Source organism: Mauremys mutica, chromosome 4 (assembly GCF_020497125.1).
Source record: "Mauremys mutica isolate MM-2020 ecotype Southern chromosome 4, ASM2049712v1, whole genome shotgun sequence".
Classification (NCBI taxonomy): domain Eukaryota; kingdom Metazoa; phylum Chordata; order Testudines; family Geoemydidae; genus Mauremys; species Mauremys mutica.
Genome location: NC_059075.1, coordinates 32,147,651 through 32,170,735, shown reverse-complemented (window position 1 = coordinate 32,170,735; position 23,085 = coordinate 32,147,651). Strand labels below are relative to the sequence as shown.

Sequence of the window (23,085 nt, the reverse complement as noted above, 5' to 3'; positions counted from 1 at the left end):
TCAGCATCCTATACAGCAAACAGGAAAACATCAAAAAAGAGCTCTCCAACCTGGAGACTCTCATCAATAACCAAACTTCCATACAAACGGACTTCACTAAAATAAGACAGGAGATCTACATTACTCACTTCACCTCTCTACAAAGGAAAAAGGACTGTAAGCTGTCTAAACTCCTACCTGCCACATGGGGCCACAACCGTGGTACCCCTAACCCACCCAGCAATATCGTCAATCTATCCAACCACACACTCAGCCCAGAAGAACAGTCTGTCCTATCTCGGGGACTCTCTTTCTGCCCTGCCACCCCCACCAATATGATACAGTTCTGCGGTGATCTGGAAGCCTACTTTCGCCGTCTCCGACTCAAAGAATTCTTTCAGGACAACACTGAACAGCGCACGGATACACAGTTACCCTCCCACCAACAGCACAAGAAGAAGAACTCCACATGGACTCCTCCTGAGGGTCGAAATGACAGTCTGGACCTATACATTGAATGCTTCCGCCGACGTGCACATGCAGAAATTGTGGAAAAACAACATCGCTTGCCTCACAACCTAAGTCGTGCAGAACGCAATGCCATCCACAGCCTCAGAAACCATCCTGACATTATAATCAAAGAGGCTGATAAAGGAGGTGCTGTTGTCATCATGAACGGGTCTGACTACCAAAAGGAGGCCGCCAGACAACTCTCCAATACTAAATTTTACAGGCTACTTCCCTCAGATCCCACTGAGGAATACACTAAGAAACTGCACCATCTACTCAGGACACTCCCTACACTAACACCAGAACTAATCAACATACCCTTAGAGCCCCGACCAGGGTTATTCTATCTACTACCCAAGATCCACAAACCCGGAAATCCTGGACGCCCCATCATCTCGGGCATTGGAACTCTCACTGAAGGACTGTCTGGATATGTAGACTCTCTACTCAGACCCTATGCTACCAGCACTCCCAGCTATCTCCGTGACACCACTGATTTCCTGAGGAAACTACAATGCATTGGTGACCTTCCAGAAAACACCATCCTGGCCACCATGGATGTAGAGGCTCTCTACACAAACATCCCACATACTGATGGAATACAAGCTGTCAGGAACAGTATCCCTGATGATGCCACAACACACCTGGTTGCTGAGCTCTGTGGCTTTATCCTCAAACACAACTATTTCAAATTTGCTGACAATATATATCTCCAGATCAGTGGTACCGCTATGGGCACCCGTATGGCCCCACAATATGCCAATATTTTTATGGCCGACCTGGAACAACGCTTCCTCAGCTCCCGTCCACTCACGCCCCTTCTCTACCTACGCTACATCGATGACATCTTCATCATCTGGACCCATGGGAAGGAGACTCTGGAAAAATTCCACCATGATTTCAACAGCTTCCACCCCTCCATCAACCTCAGCCTGGACCAATCTACACGGGAGGTCCACTTCCTAGACACCACGGTGCAAATAAGTGATGGTCACATCAACACCACCCTATACCGAAAACCTACCGACCGCTATGCCTACCTTCATGCCTCCAGCTTCCATCCCGGACACACCACAAGATCCATTGTCTACAGCCAAGCACTGAGGTACAACCGTATCTGCTCTTACCCTGCTGACAGAGACCAACACCTAGAAAATCTCCACCAAGCATTCTCAAGACTACAGTACCCACACGAGGAAATAAGGAAACAGATCAACAGAGCCAGACGTGTACCCAGAAGCCTCCTACTGGAAGACAAACCCAAGAAAGAAACCAACAGGACTCCACTGGCCATCACATACAGTCCCCAGCTAAAACCCCTCCAACGCATCATCAGGGATCTACAACCCATCCTGGAGAATGATCCCACACTTTCACAGGCCTTGGGTGGCAGACCAGTTCTCGCCCACAGACAACCTGCCAACCTGAAGCATATTCTCACCAGCAACTGCACACCGCACCATAGTAACTCTAGCTCAGGAACCAATCCATGCAACAAACCTCGATGCCAACTCTGCCCACATATCTACACCAGCAACACCATCACAGGACCAAACCAGATCAGCCACAACATCACCGGTTCATTCACCTGCACTTCCACCAATGTAATATATGCCATCATATGCCAGCAATGCCCCTCTGCTATGTACATCGGCCAAACTGGACAGTCTCTAAGGAAAAGGATAAATGGACACAAATCAGACATTAGGAATGGCAATATACAAAAACCTGTAGGAGAACACTTCAACCTCCCTGGCCACACAATAGCAGATCTTAAGGTGGCCATCCTACAGCAAAAAAACTTTAGGACCAGACTTCAAAGAGAAACTGCTGAGCTCCAGTTCATCTGCAAATTTGACACCATCAGCTCAGGACTAAACAAAGACTGTGAATGGCTTGCCAATTACAGAACCAGTTTCTCCTCCCTTGGTTTTCACACCTCAACTGCTAGAACAGGGCCTCATCCACCCTGATTGATCTAACCTCGTTATCTCTAGCTTGCTTCTTGCTTGCTTATATATACCTGCCCCAGGAAATTTCCACCACTTGCATCTGAAGAAGTGGGTATTCACCCACGAAAGCTCATGCTGCAAAACGTCTGTTAGTCTATAAGGTGCCACAGGATTCTTTGCTGCTTGTAAGGATGAAGATTCTACCACCTCCCTAGGTAACCCATTCCAGTGCTTCACCACCTTCTTAGTGAAATAGTGTTTCCTAATCTCCAACCTAGACCTCCCCCACTGCAACTTGAGACCATTGCTTCTTGTTCTGTCATCTGAGAACAGCCTAGCTCCATTCTCCCTTCAGGTAGCTGAAGGCTGCTATCAAATCCCCCCTCACTCTTCTCTTCTGCAGACTAAGTAAGCCCAGTTCCCTCAGCCTCTCCTCGTAAGTCATGTGCCCCAGCCCCCTAATCATTTTCATTGCCCTCTGCTGGACTCTCTCCAATTTGTGCACATCTCTTTCTGTGGGGGGACCAAAACTTGAGCCAATACTCCAAGGGTGGCCTCACCAGTGCCAAATAGAGGGAAATAATCACTTCCTTCGATCTGCTGGCAATGCTCCTACTAATACAGCCCAATATGCTATTGGCCTTCTTGGCAACCAGGGCACACTGCTGAGTCATATCCAACTTCTCATCCACTGTAATCCCCTGGTCCTTTTCTGCAGAACTGCTGCTTAGCAAGTCAGTCCCCACCCTGTAGCGGTACATGGGATTCTTCCTTTCTAAGTGCAGGACTCTGCACTTGTCCTTGTTGAACATCATCAGATTTCTTTTGGCCCAATCCTCCAATTTGTCTAAGTCACTCTGGACCCTATCCCTACCCTCCAGCATATCTACCTCTCCCCACAGCTTAGTGTCATCTGCGAACTTGCTCAGGGTGCAATTCATCCCATCATCCAGATCATTTATGAAGATGTTGAAGAAAACTGGCCCCAGGACCAACCCCGGGGCACTCCGCTTGATACCAGCTGCCAACTAGACATCGAGCTGTTGATCACTACCCATTGAGCCCGACAATTTAGCAGCTTTCTATCCACCTTATAGTCCATTCATACAATCCATACTTCTTTAACTTGCTGGCAAGAATACTGTGGGAGACTGTATCAAAAACTTTTCTAAAGTCAAGATATATCACATCCACCGCTTTCCCCATATCCACAGAGCCAGTTATTTCATCATAGAAGGCAATCAGGTTGGTCAGGCATGATTTGCCCTTGGTGAATCCATGTTGACTGTTCCTGATCACCTTCCTCTCCTCCAAGTGCTTCAAAATGAGTTCCTTGAGGACCTGCTCCATGATTTTGCCAGGGACTGACGTGAGGCTGACCAGTCTGTAGTTCCCTGGGTTCTCTTTCTTCCCTTTTTAAAATATGGGCACTATATTTGCCTTTTTCTAATAGTCCGGGACCTCCTCCAATTGCCATGAATTTTCAGAGATAATGGCCAGTGGCTCTGCAATCCCATCAGCCAACTCCCTCATCACCCTCAGATGCATTAGATCTGGACCCATGGACTTGTGCATGTCCAGCTTTTCTAAATAGTCCTTAACCTGTTCTTTCACCATTGAGGGCTGCTCACCTCCTCCCCATACTGTATTGCCCAGTGCAGCAGTCTGGGAGCTGACCTTGTTGTGAAGACCAAGGCAAAAAAAGCATTGAGTACTTCAGCTTTTTCCACATCATCTGTCACTAGGTTGCCTCCCCCATTCAGTAAGGGTACCACACTTTCCCTGACCTTCTTCTTGTTGTTAACATACCTGTAGAAACTCTTCTTGTTACCCTTCACATTCCATGCTAGCTGAACTCCAGTTGTGCCTTGGCCTTCCTGATTACACCCCTGCATGCTCAAGCAATATTTTTATACTTCTTCCTAGTCATCTGTCCAAATTTCCACTTCTTGTAAGCTTCCATTTTGAGTTTAAGCTCACCAAAATTTCACTATTAAGCCAAGCTGGTCGCCTGCCATATTTGCTATTCTTTCTGCACATAGGGCTGGTTTGTTCCTGTGCCCTCAATAAGGCTTCTTTAAAATATAGCCAGCTCTCCTGGACTCCTTTCCCCCTCATATTAGACTCCCAGGGGATCCTGCCCATCAGTTCCCTAAGCAAATCTATGTCTGCTTTTCTGAACTCCAGGGTCTGTATTTTGCTACTTTCCCTTCTTCCTTTTGTCAGGATCCTGAACTCAACCATCTCATGGTCACTGCTGCCTAGGTTGCCACCTACTTCTACTTTCCCTACCAATTCTTCCCTGTTCATGAGCAGCAGCTCAAGGGGAGCGCAGCCCCTAGTCGGTTCCTCCAGCACTTGTACCAGGAAGTTGTCCCAACACTCTCCAAAAACTTCCTGGATTGTCTGTGCATTGATGTATTGCTCTCCCAGCAGATGTCAGGGTGATTGAAGTCCCTCATTAGAACCAGGGCCTGTGATCTGGAAACTTCTGTTAGAAAAAACCCTCATTTACCTCATCCTTCTGGTCTATAGCACACGCCCACCACAACATCACCCTTGTTGCTCTCCTCTCTAAGCTTAATCCAAAGACTCTCAACAGGCTTTTCTCCAGTTTCATACTGGAGCTCTGAGCAATTATACCACTCTCTTACATACAATGTATCTCCTCCACCTTTCCTCCTGTATCTGTCCTTCTTGAACAATTTGTACCCATCCATGACAGTGCTCCAGTCATGTGAACTTCCCCACCAAGTTTGTTATTCCATAGTTCCATGACTATGCCAGGACTTCCAATTCTTCCAGCTCGTTTCCCAGGCTTCTTGCATTTGTGTACATGCACCTAAGATAACTAGCTGATTGCCCTACTTTCTCAGTATGAATCAGGAGGCTTCCCGTCATGTACCTTCCTCCTTGTGTTTTCTCCCGGTATCCCACTTCCCCACTTACCTCTGGGTTTAGGTCACCATCCCCTGGTGAACCTAGTTTAAAGCCCTCCTCACTAGGTTAGCAAGCCTGCCTGCGAAGATGCTCTTCCCACTCTTCGTTAGGTGGATCCCATCTCTCCCTAGCAATCCTTCTTCCTGGAACAACATTCCATGGGCGAAGAATCCAAAGCCCTCTCTACAACACCACCTGCGTAACCATGTATTCACCTCCACAATTCAACAGTCCCTAACTGGGCCTTTTCCTTCAACAGGGAGGATGCATGAGAACATGACTTGCACCGCAGACCTTTAGCCTTCTTCCTAGAGCCACATAGTCTGCAGTGATCTTCTCAAGGTCGTTCTTGGCAGTATCATTGGAGCCCACATGGAGAAGTAGGAAGGGGTAGCGGTCTGAGGTCTTGATCAGTCTCGGCAAACACTCCGTCACATCCTGGATTCTAGCTCCAGGCAAGCAGCACACTTCTCGAGTCTCCTGGTCTGGTCAGCAGATGGATGACTCCGTCCCCCTTAAGAGGGAGTCCCCGACCACCACCACCTGTCTCCTCCTCTTAGGAGTGGCGGTCATGGAACCCCCATGCCTAGGAAAATGATTCTCATGCCTTCCGGCTGATGGGGTCTCCTTCTGATCTCTTCCTTCAGAGGGCTCTTCCAAATCCTTCTCCGCAGTAGTACCTGTGCAGAGAGCGAGCCTGAAAATCTCTATTTGCATTGGGGGTACATAGGTTCTCCTCTTTCTTCTTCTGGAGGTCACATGCTGCCAATATTCTTCCCCGTTCCGCACTGCACTCTCTGATTCTTCAGTATGTTGTGCTTCCAAAACCAAACACTGACTTCTGTCCAGAAAATCTTCATTTTCTCTGATGCAACGCAGGGTTGATACTTGGTCCTCTAGTCCTTTAACCTTCTCTTCCATTATGCAGACCAGCTTGCACTTCATACAGACGAAGTCACTTCTGTCCTCTGGGAGAAAGACAAACATGGCACAGTCTGAACAGGTCACAACAGCTGATCGCTCACTATCCATGTCTTCTTTCTAAGAGGCTCCTCAGTTGTTGTATGTACTGCTCACAGGAGCCTGAAAGGCAAAAACACTCTATGCAAACTCCTCCCAAGCGAACTCCTAGGCAAACTCCCTCTGTTTGCCTGTTCTCTGTTTGCTGCTCACTCGGTTCACAACTGGCTGCCTTTTTATAAGATTCAAGGCCCACCTGGAACAAAGCACTCCCAATTCACACTTTTCAATCAAACACCCACACCGTCAAACAGTCACACTATTCAAATAAACAAGCACACGGTCAAACAAATGGTAACAGCAGACAGACACTCAAATATTCACCCCAACAGCTCACAACACAGCCCCCCTAATGCAGCACGCACCTTAGCTTCTCTCGGAGGGTTCCCAGGCAAACTTAGCTCAGGGAGGGAGCCCTTTGAGTGTGTTTATGAGATGTGCCTTTATTTATAAGGCCTATTCAGTCTAAGGGTTTTATTGTTTTCCTTATCCACTCTCACTGGCTTCAACAGGGCTATTCATGTGAGTAAGGATTACAGGATGAGTCCACCACTGCTTTATAAGACACAACCATTGTGACTGGTGTGCTGATTGCTAATGCAGGCCCAGATTGTGGCTCCCCCTGGGCAGGGAATGAGGGAGGGTGTAAACATCAAATCTGTCTCATCTCCTCTGAACAGGGGCCAGGCACAATCCCACTTCTTGTGGGAGCCAGCCTCCCCAAAGGGGGCCTGGAACAATGATGGAACAAGTTAGATGACACTCCCTATCCCCAACACTGTTAATTGCTCTTAGGAGTGTAATAGCAGTGTGTTCCCCTGCATGCTGGGTACCTCCAGGTGCCACATCCCTCCAGGTGCCTGACTACAAAGCCATCATTGCGCTCTAAAGAATTGGGTACAACAGGCAATGCATCCTGGGATAGTAATAGGATTCCATAGCAAAATAAGGCTGCCAGGCCAAGGGATTTTTAATCACATCAGAAATATAATAAGAAATTGAACTGATATGTAAAACAAAGGAAAACAATTAAACTCATTGGCTGAAAAGGCATTATAAGTATAAGCACAACATCACAGACAATCAACGAGCTCTGATTGTAGGTTAAATTGCAAAGCCATTTCAATATTAGCAGCATCATAGTGACTCATTGCTGTTGCTATAGTGTTAGCCCCTCTTTCTGTCCACTTCCTTTTTCTGGGAAAGGACTGGAGTATCTAATTATAACATTGATAGCAAACACACACATATTCAAAAAGGAAATGAAGCTCCTGGAGCAGTAACAAGAAAGAAACTTTGCACCATTATGAAAAAAACACTGCATTCAAGATATAAAATGGATTGAAAAATGTATCGTAATCTCTCCCCTGCGCCTCCACTCACATAAATTCACTGCCTCAAAAGTCACTAATGCAGAGTTGAAGTTGACCAGCCGTGCCTTGTACCCCTCCAGGATATTGAGTGGCTTATACTTTATCTTCTGAAAGCCAGGAAATAAAGAGTTAAGGTATAACAAAGTGGAAATCAGAAAATACAAAGTTAAAATACATACCAGCCCTGCCCTACAGCCTAACACTGCCCCCTGGAGCTGCCAAGAGCCACTGGGGATGTAGAATGTACATTACAACCAGGACTGCCCTATAATATCCAGACATGAGGGATGACCAAGGGCTAGTCTATACTAGAAGCACTACAGTGGCACAATTGTAGCATGTCTGCTGATGACACTGTATGCTGATGGCAGAGAGCACTTCCGTCAGCATAATAAAGCCACCTCCACAAGAGGCAGTAGCTTCTCCCGCCAACATAGCACAGTCCACACCGATGCTTAGGTCAGTGTAACTTACGTCATTTGGGGTGGTGGCTTAGGCCTTGGCTACACTGGTGCTTTACAGCGCTGCAACTTTCTCGCTCAGGGGTGTGAAAAAACACACCCAAGTGCAGCAAGTTACAGCGCTGCAAAGCGCCAGTGTAAACAGTGCCCCAGCGCTGGGAGCGCGGCTCCCAGCGCTGTAAGCTAATCCCCTTGGGGAGGTGGAGTACCTACAGCGCTGGGAGAGCTCTCTCCCAGTGCTGGCGCCGTGACCACACTCACACTTCAAAGCGCTGCCGCGGGAGCGCTCCCGCAGCAGCACTTTAGAGTTTCGAGTGTAGCCAAGCAATCTGTCATATCACTGAGCGACATAAGTTATACTGACATAACCTGTAGTGTAGACAAGCCCTAAGAAAGTGTATCCATTTTATGTGTTGTGTTGTGTTGCACACAACTGTATTCTTTCATTCATCTGCAAGCACTCCCACAGCCCTGCTCCCAATTTTATTGACTGGCACAGGGATTACTTGCAGCAGGTTGCCCCAACTCACACTGAAACAGGAGGAGAGTTTCATTTGCATCCAAAGGGACTGTGAACATCCCATTTCTATGCAGAATTATGTCGGCTGTGCATGCAGAGATACATGATAGTCTATTCTTGCTCTGGGGATTTGTAGCAGTCTGGTGCCATACATGACAATACAATACAGGGCAGAAGTAAGTGCAGGCAATGCTTCAGAGGGAATCTTTAGGACAAGGATCAAGGAATGGTAACATTTGGCAACTCTGGAGCAGTCTGTGCAGAGCAGATGAAATGCTCGAGTATAAGCCAGGCATAGCCAGCTGGTTTTCACTAAGTCTACCCTAAATGCAGTGTAGACACAGTCTGACATTTTCTCCTGGTGTCCCCATGTGCAGTACCCCCATAGTGTTCTGTATCAACTGGAAGGCTAATGTGCTGCGATGTCTATCAGGGCGGGATAGCTGAGAAAGGCACAAGAAGTCCTCCAGTAGGGCTGGAGGGGCATGGAGAGGAAGGAAGGTGGTAACTGATGGCGCATTGACCATGTAGAGGCAGCAAGGGGGAATGGAGGAGAGTCTTTTCTGGGGAATAATCTCATTATGCACATGGATTTTGGAGCATTTTGAAAATTAAAGAAAGCTCATAACCATGGGGAGGGCAGGGGTGTAATATGGGAACCCCCTTGTTCAGACAACCCCAAATTTACATAATAAATTCTACTCTAGGCCCTGTTGTGATTGTTCAAGACAGTCTCCCTAGGCAGGTGGATTTCAGAACACTTTGAATATTAAAATCAGCTCCTTATGGAGGGACTGTAAGAGGCTACCTCTGACCAAATGACCACAATTTGCATCACATACTATTCCCCTGGCCTTATGGTGGCACAGTAACAGTATGTTGGGATGGATGCATTAGAATTTCCATTTTCAGAAAGGTGAAAATGCCTATAAACATTCTGGGTTGTGTTACTTTTTCATTTTAAATATTTATTGAAATGTATGCACTACTTGATTTTTCTATAGCAGTTTGTAGAAAGGGGGACATCATCTGATGTTTGCTCTGTTTTTAAAAGGGCCATGTGACTAAAATTTGTATAGTGTCTGACTTTTTCTTTGGACCCCTTTTTCACAGAAACTACAACATGTTGAGGGGTGAAATTGATAGGTCTGTTTCCTTTGTGTAGATTGGATGAATTGTTATAGAAAATTGAAATTTGTTCTCTCTTTATTTTTCATGATAAATATAACTTACTGTTTTGACTGAGAAGAATATCTTGATACCACATTAGTCAATGTCAACCTTATGCCAGTCCATACAATAGGGTTTTCTATTAGGGAAGCATTTCCTGATGCTCATCAAACCTTGTGATCATGCTAAAATTGAGAGTCACAAGCTACTTGCTTTTCTTTGGTCACATTCAGTCCCATTGTTCAGGAAATGGGTGAAGCACATGCGACATGATGACATTATCCTAACACTGTGGTTTACTAGAATATTTCATCATTCCGCTCTTTAATTAATGCTGTTTTCCTTGACAATACTTCTAAAGTAAAATCTGAAATATCGGCTCTTAAACCAGAAGCTTAGCTCTCAGGCAAAACTTCCTGAAGGAGCCCATGCAGAATAGACTTTTGTAAGAGTTATGTGGTGCTCTAGTAAAACTCTCATTGACTTTAATAAGAGGTAAAACTCATTGCAGCTCCCTGAAAAATTAGCCCTAGTAGAGTGAAATCATAAATCAGGATGAATATCCAGCAAACCATATTCAATGTTTAACATTAGAGTGCAAAACGAAAAACATCTGTAATGCTCCCTCACTCTCCCGATCAGAGGGAGGCCACTCAGGCTAGTCCTGTGGGGTCAGGACCAGAGTCTGTAAGACAGGCAAAAGCCCCCAATAGGGCCTTTTGCGGTAAATAGTCAATACCAGGCTTTAGCCTGGATTGGGTAGCTCAGGTAGTCAGCCCTTAACTACAGTCTATCAGGGCTGGCTATGGCCTGGGTGGAGCTCAGGCAGCCAGTAAACAAAACAGTCTCCAGGTGAGCTGGGCCTGGGCTTGTGTAGGCTCAGGGTGCCAGCAAGCAAACAGTCATTCAGGGCTGGCTTTGGCCTGGGCGGAGCTCAGGCAGCCAGCAAACAAACAATCTTTTGGGGCTGGCTTTGGCCGGGGCGGAGCTCAGGCAGCCAACAAACAGTCTCCAAAGGTGAGTGGTAAGGGAGCTCCTGTCCTGGGCTAGAGCCTCCTTGCACTGTGTAGGGGGTCAGCCACCCAGGGTGGGGTGGCAGGGGGATGCAGGCCCACCTTATTCCACCACGTCCCAGCCCAGGGCCTGTGTCAGCGGGGATCCAGCCACAACACACTGACTGAGCCATGCTGGGCTCTGCAGTTGGCTGCTCCGTGGCTGCCCCTGGACTATTTCCTGCCTCCCCGGGGTTTGGTACCTGAGGTCTCCAGGCCTCTTCCAGCTCTTCGGGGTAAACTGCAGTGGGTACTCCAGGCCAGTCGTTTCATTTGGTTTCTTGAATGGACCTGGAATGCTTCATTTTGAGTCAGTTCAATCTTAAACTACGTTTTCCCAGAGTGGTATATTTGCCTCAGGAATTGTAGTTCAGGAGCTTAGAAGTATGGGCTGGATGAATGGACTATAAGGTGGATAGAAAGCTGGCTAGATCGTCGGGCTCAATGGGTAGTGATCAATGGCTCCATGTCCAGTTGGCATCCAATATCAAGCAGAGTGCCCCAAGGGTCGGTCCTGTTTGTTCAATATCTTCTTTAATGATCTGGAGGATGGCGTGGACTGCACCCTCTGCAAGGTTTGCAGATGACACTTGTTGTGTATTTGGTTATCATGGTTTTTGTTCCTGTGGCAACTGAGTTAGATTATTAGGGGATAGCCCAGCCAGCTTTGGCCGGTTAGGTGAGTTCCATGTCTGTAAATAAATGGTAGCTTTGTTAGCTGTCTGCTCTCTGGCCTCAAGTGATTTCTTCCTAAACTGGCTGCCCCCAAGGATACAACAAGTGGCAACAAGAATGGGATCCCAGTGCTGCCCCAGCAACAGAAGGAAGTAGAAGTCAAGATAAAGAACAAATAAACAAACAAAAACTGCTTGTTTGCACTGGCTGTGAAAGTGAAACTAAAAATCATGACTACTCTGGCCGGGCCACTGGAACCTTTTGATGAGAATATAGTGCAATGGCATGTGTATACTGAGCGTTTTGAGCTTTTTGTTATTGCAAATGACATTACAGAAGAGAAGAAGGTGCCAATATTCTTAAGTGTTGTAGGGGCTAAAACCTACTCCCTGCTACGCAGCTTACTACACCCTGTTAAGCCTGAGACTAAATCTTACAGTGACATTGTGGAAATCCTGGGGTCCCATTTTTCCCCAAAACCACTGGTAATTGCTGAAAGATATAGGTTCCACAAAAGAGACCAAAAAGAAGATGAAACAGTTGTACAATTTGTAGCAATTTTAAAAAAACTAGCAGAATACTGTGAATTTAAGGAGATGTTAAATGATGCCCTGCGTGACAGGTTAGTGTGTGGCCTGTACAGTGAAGCTATACGGAAGCGCCTACTGACAGAGGCTCAGCTTACCTTACAGAAGGCTGTTGATATTGCTGTCTCCATGGAACTGGCTACAAGGGAGGCACAATACATCGGTGCATCCCCTCGGGTGCAAAAAGTGTCACAAGAACCTACCCACAAACTGTGCAGAATCTGGAATGTTACCGCTGTGGTAAGCCGGGTCACCAGGCATCAGAATGCTGGTGTAAGGACCTGGTGTGTCGACACTGTGGCAAAAAGGGACACATTGAGTGTGCCTGTAAACAAAAGAAAAAGAGGCCTGTGGTCTGGCCGACAAAAAGAGAAACCCTGCATACCCTAGAGCAGACCCAGGATAATCAAGGTGACACCTCCTTGCAAGAGGAAGTGCCACTGCATGTTTTGTCTTTGGCAGTGGGCTCACATGAATACTGGGTAACCCCGTTGTTGGATGGCAAACCTATATGCATGGAACTGGACACCAGTGCAGCCGTCTTGCTGGGCTCCGAGACTGTGTATAAAGAAAAGCTACAGCATCTTTCGCTTAAGGCAACAAAAACTGTTCTGAAGACGTATACGGGAGAAGCTGTGCCCATGTTGGGCACTATTGATGTTAAGGTGGAGCTCAATGGACAGGCTGCTAAATTGCCACTGTTTGTGGTAAGAGGTAATTACCCAGCCTTAATGGGTAGGTCTTGGCTTTGGAAGATTCAGCTGAACTTGGCAGAAGTGCACCGGATGACTAAAGAAGAAATCTCCTTACTTAGAGGTTTTTAAGGTCAGGCTTGACAAAGCCCTGGCTGGCATGATTTAGTTGGGGACTGGTTCTGCTTTGAGCAGGGGGTTGGACTACATGACCTCCTGAGGTCTCTTCCAACCCTGATGTTCTAAGATTCTATGATTCTATGATTCTATGTCCCTGTTAGCCAGGCTCCCTAGTCAAACTACATCACCCATAATGCAGCCAGAGTCATGTGACTCCCATGATACATTATGCAGCTCCGTCAGAGGGAAATTCACTTTGTAGTATGGGAGCTGTAGTCTCTAGGGAGCCTGGCCCATATGAGAGAATGAGGGCCCAAAGAACAACTCCCATAAGACAATGTGCTGATAGGGATATTTATTTTAAGTTTTTGTTGACTAATTTGAAATTAATTTTTTGGTCAGTTCAAAACCCCAAAATATTCCAATTCAGGTCAAACCAACCTGAAATGAAATTTCATTTACATTTTCCTGACAGAAAATCAATTTTTTTCAGCAAAATTTAAAATTTCAATTTTGCAGAACCTGTGTTTTCCAGCAAAAAATCAATTCCACTGGAAAATTCCAGACCAGCTCTATCTAAAAGCTAGATAGCAAAGCATGATATCAGATGACTAAAAGGATAGGAAGCAGATGGGTAAGACAGAAAGCCAAGGTGAAGAATATCCTCTAGACCAGTGCTTCTCAAAGCTGGTCCGCAGCTTGTTCAGGGAAAGCCCCTGGCAGTCCGCGCCGGTTTGTTTACCTGCTGCGTCCGCAGGTTCGGCCGATCACGGCTCCTACTGGCTGCGGTCCGCCGCTCCAGGCCAATGGGGGCTGTGGGAAGGGCAGCCAGCACATCCCTCAGCCCGCACCACTTCCCGCTATTGGCCAAACCTGCGGACGCGGCAGGTAAACAAACTGGCCCGCCAGGGGCTTTCCCTGAACAAGCGGCGTCCCGACTTTGAGAAGCACTGCTCTAGACTGTTAAGAACAACAAGGGATCAGCTGTGTCAAAAGAAGAACAGATGGGAAATGGTCTACACTTCATGGAACAAGAACCATAGGTGAAATCTTGGTCCTACTGATGAATTCAATGGGGCAAGAATTTCACACCATATTTCACACCTGATTCTTCCTGTATCTAACTTCCAAGAGGGAGAGATGAGATGATGGCTTTGCACACTGAGCTCGTGCCCAGGACAGGGATACTTGATGGCACTGTAATAACTACATCCTGAAGTAGAGATTGTGAGGCTGTAACAAGGACTTGTTACATCCAAATGGAAGATTGGAAGTAGCGGTTCAATATACAGAACTATCTTCTTAAATCTGTGAAGAGAAAACAACAGGTCTGACTTAATGTTGATTTTCTTTTCCTTTTCATAACCAAACCCCTCCGTGGTTACCTGATTTTGATGTTATACAGTACTATTTACACTTGTGTTCTAATTACTAAAACTGGGTATTTGTGTATGGCTTTGTTTAATGACCTTTGCATTTAACTGGCCTCAGAAAGGTTTTGAAGAAGATGAATGGAAATACTTTCACTTCTGTTTGTACTAATTTTTCAGTTGTTTTAGATGCAGATTTAACAGCAGAGTAGTGTATTGATTTACACAGAGAAATCTATTTCTACACCAAATGGGCCAGAGACTTCATTCATGTAAAAGTAAATCTCTGTCACAAGAGAAAACAGACTCTACAGAAAGGTCACAAGCCTGTGGAAGACACAGATTTTCTCTATCAGCAGATTGATACTTCCTTCCACATATGGCAGATCCTTTTTCAAAAGATACCTACAATATTGTCAGATCACAGATGCTTACTCTGTGTGAACTCTCAGCTCATGAGAGTCATTTCTAAACCTTGCTCTTGCACAAACAGAAATTGAGTTAAAGTGAGAAAACTTGTTGATACTACAATCTTTCTTCACTCTCACTGGAAACCTTTGTGTCATGCATTTCTAGCAATATCAACAATACCTAGCCATATCCAGGCAACTGTGGATTGAGGGAATAGAATATTCTTCAATATCTTAAAAACATGTAATTCTCCCACCCCCAACCCAACTGATTTCCACTTGATTACACATAATTCTGTCTTCTGTAGCCTTTCTGGGTATTTTGTCCATCAATAAGTGGGTTTCAAGACATCTGTCACAAAGCAACTTTCAAAGTAAAATGTATTAATCATTCGGATTTCAACATCCTCCACTCATATCATAAATATCTTCATCCATTATTACATGCAATGCTTTTTTTATTCTGAAATTCTCTTCCTTTTATTTCTGCCTCACATAAATATATTCTTTTCATGTATTGCCCACTGTTTTTATTTCCTCATACAGTATCATTCTCTTCATTCCTTTCTCAGTCTGAGGCTTCGCTTCTTGCTCTTTCGCTACCACTCCAGCCTGCTGTTCTAGTTATTCATGTAGCTGTTTCCCTTCTCCTGTTGAATCACCCTTTTCAGTCTAAATTTGGACTGCTTGGTGTCTCTTTTCCACCTGAAATAGATCCCAGTCCTGTTCACTCAGGCTCCAACCAAAGTCCCCAATCTCAATCCAACGGAGATCCCTAATGTTCACTTTTGTGTCCATGCTATTAACTACTCCAAGGTGAGGAACAGGAGAATGGTAATTGTATCTAGTCATGTAACTTCTAGGACCACATTTTCAGAGGTGAAAGTAAGCCAGTACGGTCCTGTATGGCGTACCAGCAAGAGCTGGTATGCCGTGCCAGACTAGACCAGCTTATCTGGTGGTGATTTAAAGGGCTCAGGGCTCCAGACGCTCTGGGGAGCCCCAGGCCCTTTAAATCACCTCCGAAGCTCTGGTAGCTGGGCTAGGGTGGAGATTTAAAGGGCCCAGTGCTCCTGCCCCTGCGGGGAGCCCCAGGCCCTTTAAAGCGCCGCCCGAGCCCCACTGCCAGAGCTCCGGTGGCACTTTAAAGGGCCTGGGGCTCCCCACAGTGGCCGGAGCCTCTGGCCCTTTAAATTGCTGCCGGGGCCCCGGGGCTCCTGCAGCTGGGCTCGGGCGGGGATTTAAAGGGCCAAGGGCTCCCCACAGTGGCTGGAGCCCCGGGCCCTTTAAGTCACCACCAAAGCCCTGACACCACTACCCCTTCCCGCGATGATTTAAAGGGCCCGGAGCTCCACGGTGGCTGGAGCCCTGGGCCTTTTAATTCACTCCTGAGCCCCGGGGCTCCCAGCCACCTCTGCAGCTGGGAGCTCCGGGGTGATTTAAAGGCCCTGGGGCTCCCAGCCACAACCGGAGCCCCAGGGCCTTTAAATCTTGAAAGGCCACGCCTCTTCTGGTTGAGGTCATGCCCACGCTCAGGACTCCAGCATACCGGGAAGTCCTTTAAGTTACTTTCACCCCTGCACATTTTTCAAGCAAGTAGGCCGAAGTCTACTCACAAAATGAGAATGCATATTTGTGCGCCACATTGACCAATAACAACATTTTGATATACGTTTTCTGATATATGTACCTGAGTTGCACCTGCCAAAAAACATGTAGGTGCAATGTGTGAATGATTAGATGCTTAGAATGTGAATGTGATGTTTAGAATGGATAATTACTGGCAGGTCCAAATCTGTATTCACACCCCAAGAAGACAGCAAAAATAATGGGAAGGTCTATGTAGCATGGCCAGCTACTTAAAGGCTGAAGTGATTCTTCAAGGGAGTAAGACCTCAAACTCTTTTTGTATCAGATCCAGGGATTTGCATGTTCAAGGAAATAGGAATAATTGAAAGCCCTCTATTTTTATGGCTGTGCTCTCCATGGCTTAAGAAATCAACAACTAAAGGAGACACCACTATCTGGTTGTGAACATATTAGAAAACGTTTTCACTGCTGTTTCTAAATTTCCTTCATATTAAAGTATAAGCCTTTCAAACACATAGATTATTCCATTCTTCGGTGATATGCATGTGTATACTCCAGTCTTCAGCACTGATACATTATATGATCATGACTGCAGCAATGACTTTCTTCTCTAGTTCTAAAAAGTATGTTTTCTTGGTACAAATATAAAGGGCCAGATTGTGTCTGAGAGGAGGAGAAAATGCAAAGAGTCTTTCTGAAGTGGGACTGCTCCAGTATTGCCAGAGCTGGTCCCAAGCTTGAAGCATCCTTGCTGTATGAGGATGATCTATGATATCTAATGCCACAGAGAGGTCCGGAAGAATGAATATGGATCCCCTTCACTGGTCTATGGAAAGAAGGAAGTTAACCATGAGAGCAACAAGTGTTTCTATACCATGTCATGGCCTGAAGCCTGGCTGGGAGGGATCCAGTGTTAGGGCTGGTCAAAAAAATTCCATCAAAACTGTTTTTCAATATAAAATTAGGTTTTTGAAGAAACAATTTTTTTTTCACAAAAAGTGTGTGCTTTCCACAGAATTTTCATTTTTCATCAAAAAACTGCCCCAAAACTGACAAGTTTAACCTGAAAATCAACATATTTATGCTACAAACTGAAATATTTTGATTCAGAAATGCTGTCATAGTGCCTCATGGGAGTTGTATTTCGGGTGCCTCATGCTCCCATTCTGCTCTGTGTGCCAGGCTCCCTGGTAGGACTCTATCTCCTAAGATGTACTACCTTCCCTCGCCAAAAAGGGAGTGTGAGGTGCATCATGGGAGATGTAGTCCAACCAGGGAGCCCAGCCCATATAGGAGTCTTGGGAGCATGAGGCACTGCAGCAGTATTTCAGCTGGCAGCTGAAAATATATATATATATATATTTTTTGCCTAAAAGTAGAAATTTTCTGCTGCAGGAGGAAAAAAACATTTTCCAATCAGTTCTATCCAGGATACCTGAAGCTGACAGATGGTGACATAGGTTGCTGTTGCTAAGTTCTCAGTTAGCTTGCTTAGCAAAGGGAGGTTAGACACTAGATGGTCTTTTTGATTTTGTTCACAGGTACAATAGGTTCCCCACCTAGACACTTTGAAGTTTTAGGGAGAATGTATATGAAAGCAGATGACAGGCAGCAATGCTGTTTTGTTGCTGTTTGATTGGAAGAGGAAGTTTTGGTTTTAGAACTTTTTCTGGTCTAGCAAAGAGATTGATTTTTGGCAAAGAGCTGCTGTGTTAGCAGAGTATACAAGCATGGGTACTTTTACCTAGACATAAGTTCTATTGATTTGCTCTTTAGTCACTGAATGATCCACACTACCCCTGACGTCACACTAGAGAAAAAACAAGAGAGAAAAAGGAAGCAATTTCCCATCATAGAGTATTTGCAGCGACCAGCTAGGCTGTTTGCATGACAGTATCTTTAAATAGAATCATTCTCTGAAGTCCATAGAGTGACACCAGGGATCAGTGTGGCCCAAAATATTTCTTCATGAATGGATATACAAGCCATTTCGTATACTGATTTAGCAGTGCAGCTAGCAGCCTACAGTTTATTTTTTCCACAACAGCCAAAAGACAATATTGTTAGGTTTAGATTAATATCTGTATTCTACAGTGCTTTTAGGTTTTCCAATCTAGCACTACATGAAATTATCATTAGTATCGATTAACACATTTTGAGATTTATAAGTAGAAAGAAAAAAAAAGCATTTTCTTTCTCCAAAAAGTCAAAATTGAGCCCCGACTGGGAAAGAAAAAAGGACAAGGAATAGAGGCTGGGCTCACTGGCTTTCTGATTTAATGTCCTGTGTTTTCCATTATTTACAATTCATAATGGGTTTCCTGTCTTGACTGTTTGGGTGTCTTTGTAGAACCTTTACTGCTAGGCTTCCACCTATGGAAATGTGGATTCAGATAGGAATTTTAAATGACAATGGATATGAATTTTATGGGTTTGGGCTCAGGCTCTAGCCACAAAGTCAATGGCAAAATTCACATTGTTTTCAATGGGTATGGGATTAAGCTTCTAGCAGATGTTACGCTGCATCACTAACATTGACACAATTTAGAATAATCTGCCTTAACTACCTAGGGCCAGCCACAGGTTTTGCTGTACCCTATGGGAATTACCCTGGGCACCCTAACCCTAACCCTCTTCCTCTCCACTTGCGATTTGGTCTGCTGTGTATCTACAGATGACCCCCATCCCTTCCAGCCTGCTGTAGATGTAAAAACAGCAGGCTGGAAGGGATGTTCCCAGCTCCCCATCCTGTATTTGTCTCTCCCGGCACAAAAGCAATGCACTTCAAAATACTGAATACATTTCCCTTATATCCAGTTCTCTAGTTCCTTTATTTCATGCAGTTAATATCCTGCATTTACAGACCGAGGAGAACAAATGCAGATGTTTGTCTTATTCAATGTGCTATTTTTTTTGTTCTCTCAGCAAGACTGCTTTAACTTAATTGGACAGTTAATTAATCACTTGTTCAGCTTCTCTAGACCCTGTTCAAACTACAGCAAACATATTCAACATGTAAATTACCTCTAATATGCCCATCATATTTAAGACAAATTTATTCATTTTGATTCTTTATAAACATCCCATTTACAGCAATTTTGTCTTTTCAATAAATATTAACCCCAAGCAAAAATGGTATTTTCAGACTGGAAAGAAAAAAAATCCATGTGGGAATATTTGCAAAGTTGCAAAACATATCTGAGTTGGAAAGCAACACAGCAGAGGACAGGAAAACAGGGCCGCTCTGTAATGCTCCAGCACAGATCTGAACTGTGGAGCAGAGCCTGGGCAAGTGGGAAAGAAGGGAAAATCTGGTAATGCGTCAACGTAGGTCTGACCGTGAGGATTAATCCATTCATTGACTATTGAAGTAAATGGGAATTTTTTTATAGACTTCACTGGACTTTTTATAGACTTCAGGCCAATGAAGCAGAACAGAGTGGGAGAAGAGGTCAGCATAGAAATTCATAGGATTAGCTCTGAAACAGGGTTGTGGTAAAGTGAGCTCTGCAGCAGACAGCAGCTCAGATCCTCAGTTAAACAGCTCTTTCTTCAAATGTATTTGCTTCCATTTATTTCATTTCATTTCTAATTAGGGGGAAGTGCGCCCACTCTACTTTTGTGATCTCTGCTTACTTTTAGCACTGGAATAATGTGGGTCATAAGCATGTAGAACTTGGAGAGAATTCCCAGCTACTCTTTCAAAGCTAATAGAAGCCATAGTGATTTCCTGCTCGTTGTTTTGGCTTGCATGTGGCAAAACCCTTGATGCTGTAGCTAAGGGGTTATTTTTACTCAACTCTTCTGTTTTGTCTTCCAGGGTTCGGGATGACCACCCCAGCCACCGTTGGAGGAAAAATTTTTCTGATATTTTATGGCCTTATAGGATGTGCAGGGACCATTTTATTCTTTAACCTGTTCCTGGAGCGCTTGATCACGGTCATAGCCTACATCATGAAATCCTGCCATGAGAGACAGCTGAGGAGAAAAGGGGTCCTCCCTCATGACAGCCGGCGAGGCTCAGGGAACTCTGAGGTGGACAGCTTGGCAGGGTGGAAGCCATCCGTGTACTATGTCATGCTCATTTTATGTGTAGCATCCCTCATCATTTCCTGTTGTGCCTCTGCAATGTACACACCGATTGAAGGGTGGAGTTACTTTGACTCACTTTACTTTTGCTTCGTGGCCTTCAGCACTATTGGTTTTGGTGACCTGGTCAGTAGCCAAAATGCCCAGTATGAAAGCCAAGGCCTTTACCGATTTGGCAACTTTGTCTTCATACTCATGGGGGTTTGCTGTATCTATTCCTTATTTAATGTGATCTCAATTGTTATCAAACAGTCCATAAACTGGATATTAAAGAAGCTGGATTGCAGGTGCTGCCCCAGATGCCAAAGAAAATTCTTTAGGTCACGGAGGAATGTTGTGATGCCAGGGAATGTGCGGAGCCGGCGGAACATCTCTATTGAGACTGATGGCGTCAATGAGAGCGACACAGATGGACGCCGGCTGTCTGGCGAGATGATCTCCATGAAAGATTTCTTAGCCTCCAACAAAGTGTCACTGGCCATCATGCAGAAACAGCTGTCAGAAACTGCCAATGGCTACCCAAGGCAGTTGAACTCTAGTTCTAAACATAATGGATTCTCTGGCGGGGTAGGAGCCCTAGCGATTATGAATAACAGGCTGGCAGAGACAAGCGTGGATAGGTAAAAAAAATCAGAACGATGGGAAATGCATCAACAAGTATAGAAGTAACTAGGGAATGAATGTCATCAGAGAAGCAGAGCTAAATGAGCAGAACACCTTTTGTTAGGTCTCTCACTTTTGGGAGGGGGGCTGTCAGTTAATATCTGTTGTTCTTTGCACTACTCAGATCTCTATCTTCCTTTCTTCCCTTCCATTTGCTCCCTAAACAGGTCACTGAAGGATAAATTTCAAACTAAATATAATGTAGCCCCAACACCAATTTTTTATGGCCTGTTGTTCCTGTATTTATGTTAAGTTCAGTTTCAGGAATAAGGAATTGATGGCCTTGGGAAAAATCACCTTTCACAACACTGGACTGAAATTCTGTATTGAACTGATATTTAGTTCAAAGTTGGTATTGGGGTTTTTGTTTGTTTGTTTTTTGTACCATTCTTTTTAGACCTGGTTTCTGAATGTAGCCTATCTGAAACCAAAAAAGGAACCATTATAAGCCTTTCTCTGCACCATCTATACTCTTTCACTCCTGATTTAAGTGAGTGAAAATCAAATAATTTCTCTCTAAATCTAACTTCTCAAAACAGATTCCAGATTCTCAAAACAGCTATTTCGGTAAAGCCAAATCCTGCTGTCAGATACAGTGGTATAAATCTGGAGTAATTTCATCAGAGTCAGTAGAATTACTCTGCTGTTACACTGGTGTAACTAAGAGCAGAAGTTGATCCTGAGAATGTAATTTAGTCTTCCCCTTAGAAGAACATTGTCAAAAATGGTAGAGTCAAAATTAGACCTACTTTTGCTTTCTTTTGTGTATTTGCAAAGTACATTTAATACTTGCTAAGTTAACTTTTCCTCTCAAAATTGAATCAATGAAATTTTCTTTAGAAAAAATATTAAATATGGATAGACAGATCTCATGAGCAACCCTACAGTAACAAACAGGGACTGTTTCTAATACTGTGTGTACAGTGCCCCCGCCTGATTGCAGTCAATGAGCACTGACATAACATGAACATTTAATAAGAATATTTACACAATGAACAGGTTTCATTGCAGAAACAGATTGCAACTGCAACATTCCAAGGCATTATTACAAGTAACCATTAGCACAAGAAATGTAAGAAATGATGAAAAACACTTTTGACAGTGTCCTTTTTTAACATTTGTGTAAGTATCATACTCTTCCTGTTTTCTGGTCTTTGGTGATGATAATGATAGGGTTTTGATTAAGAAAATGGAAAATTTATAACTCACCATTTTGCTAAATGAAAGGATCTGAGTGCTCATTATGAACTGGCTGAAGACCTAAATAAGAACTGTATTAATGGTCAGAAAAACATGGAAACAGGAAATTAGATAAGTTATGGATATAGGGTGGCATTTTGCATTAGGTAACAGTAGAAATAAGGGATTAAATTTAAAGGATATTGCTAAGTAAAAATTCTAAGCCAAATTCTGCTTCCTTTACATCCATGCTATTAAAGTCAGTGAGGGTATGTGGAAGTAAATGAGCAGAATTTGGTGACATAGGGCCTGTTCTAGTGTCTATTGAAGTCAAGGGAATTCGATATAGGCTCATAGAGTTAAACAAAGTCTTACTTGCGGTACCGATAATACCATTTAGATTATTACAATTTAAAGACATTTTAAATATCTAATATACTTTTCACCATTTATGCAATTTCTTTTTTTCATTTCATTTATGTGGAACAATGTAGGTGGACTGGTCTGCTTCATTTGTGTTAGGAATCCCTTTCATATTCTGGTTCTTCTCCCTCGCCAATTGCTCTTGTGTCTGGATTCATAACACTGCTGGGGAATACTTACATACTTTAAATATAAACTGAATTTAAAAATATTATGATGACATCTCATATAGGGTTTTGTAATTCAACACTTTAAAAACAAAACCAACATGTTGGTCCTACGCTGTTGCACATCAGCACTGTCTATTTAA

General features: G+C 44.4%; 1 protein-coding gene across 1 annotated transcript in view; it reads left to right on the top strand.

Annotated features, from left to right (window-relative positions):
- KCNK13 (potassium two pore domain channel subfamily K member 13) overlaps positions 1–21,134 on the top strand; it is a 131,152-nt gene extending 110,018 nt beyond the window's left edge. The window contains exon 2 of the mRNA XM_045016941.1: positions 20,242–21,134. Coding sequence (XP_044872876.1) covers positions 20,242–21,134 — 893 coding nt within the window. The remainder of the gene's footprint in view (positions 1–20,241) is intronic.
- Positions 21,135–23,085: the final 1,951 nt, after the last annotated feature.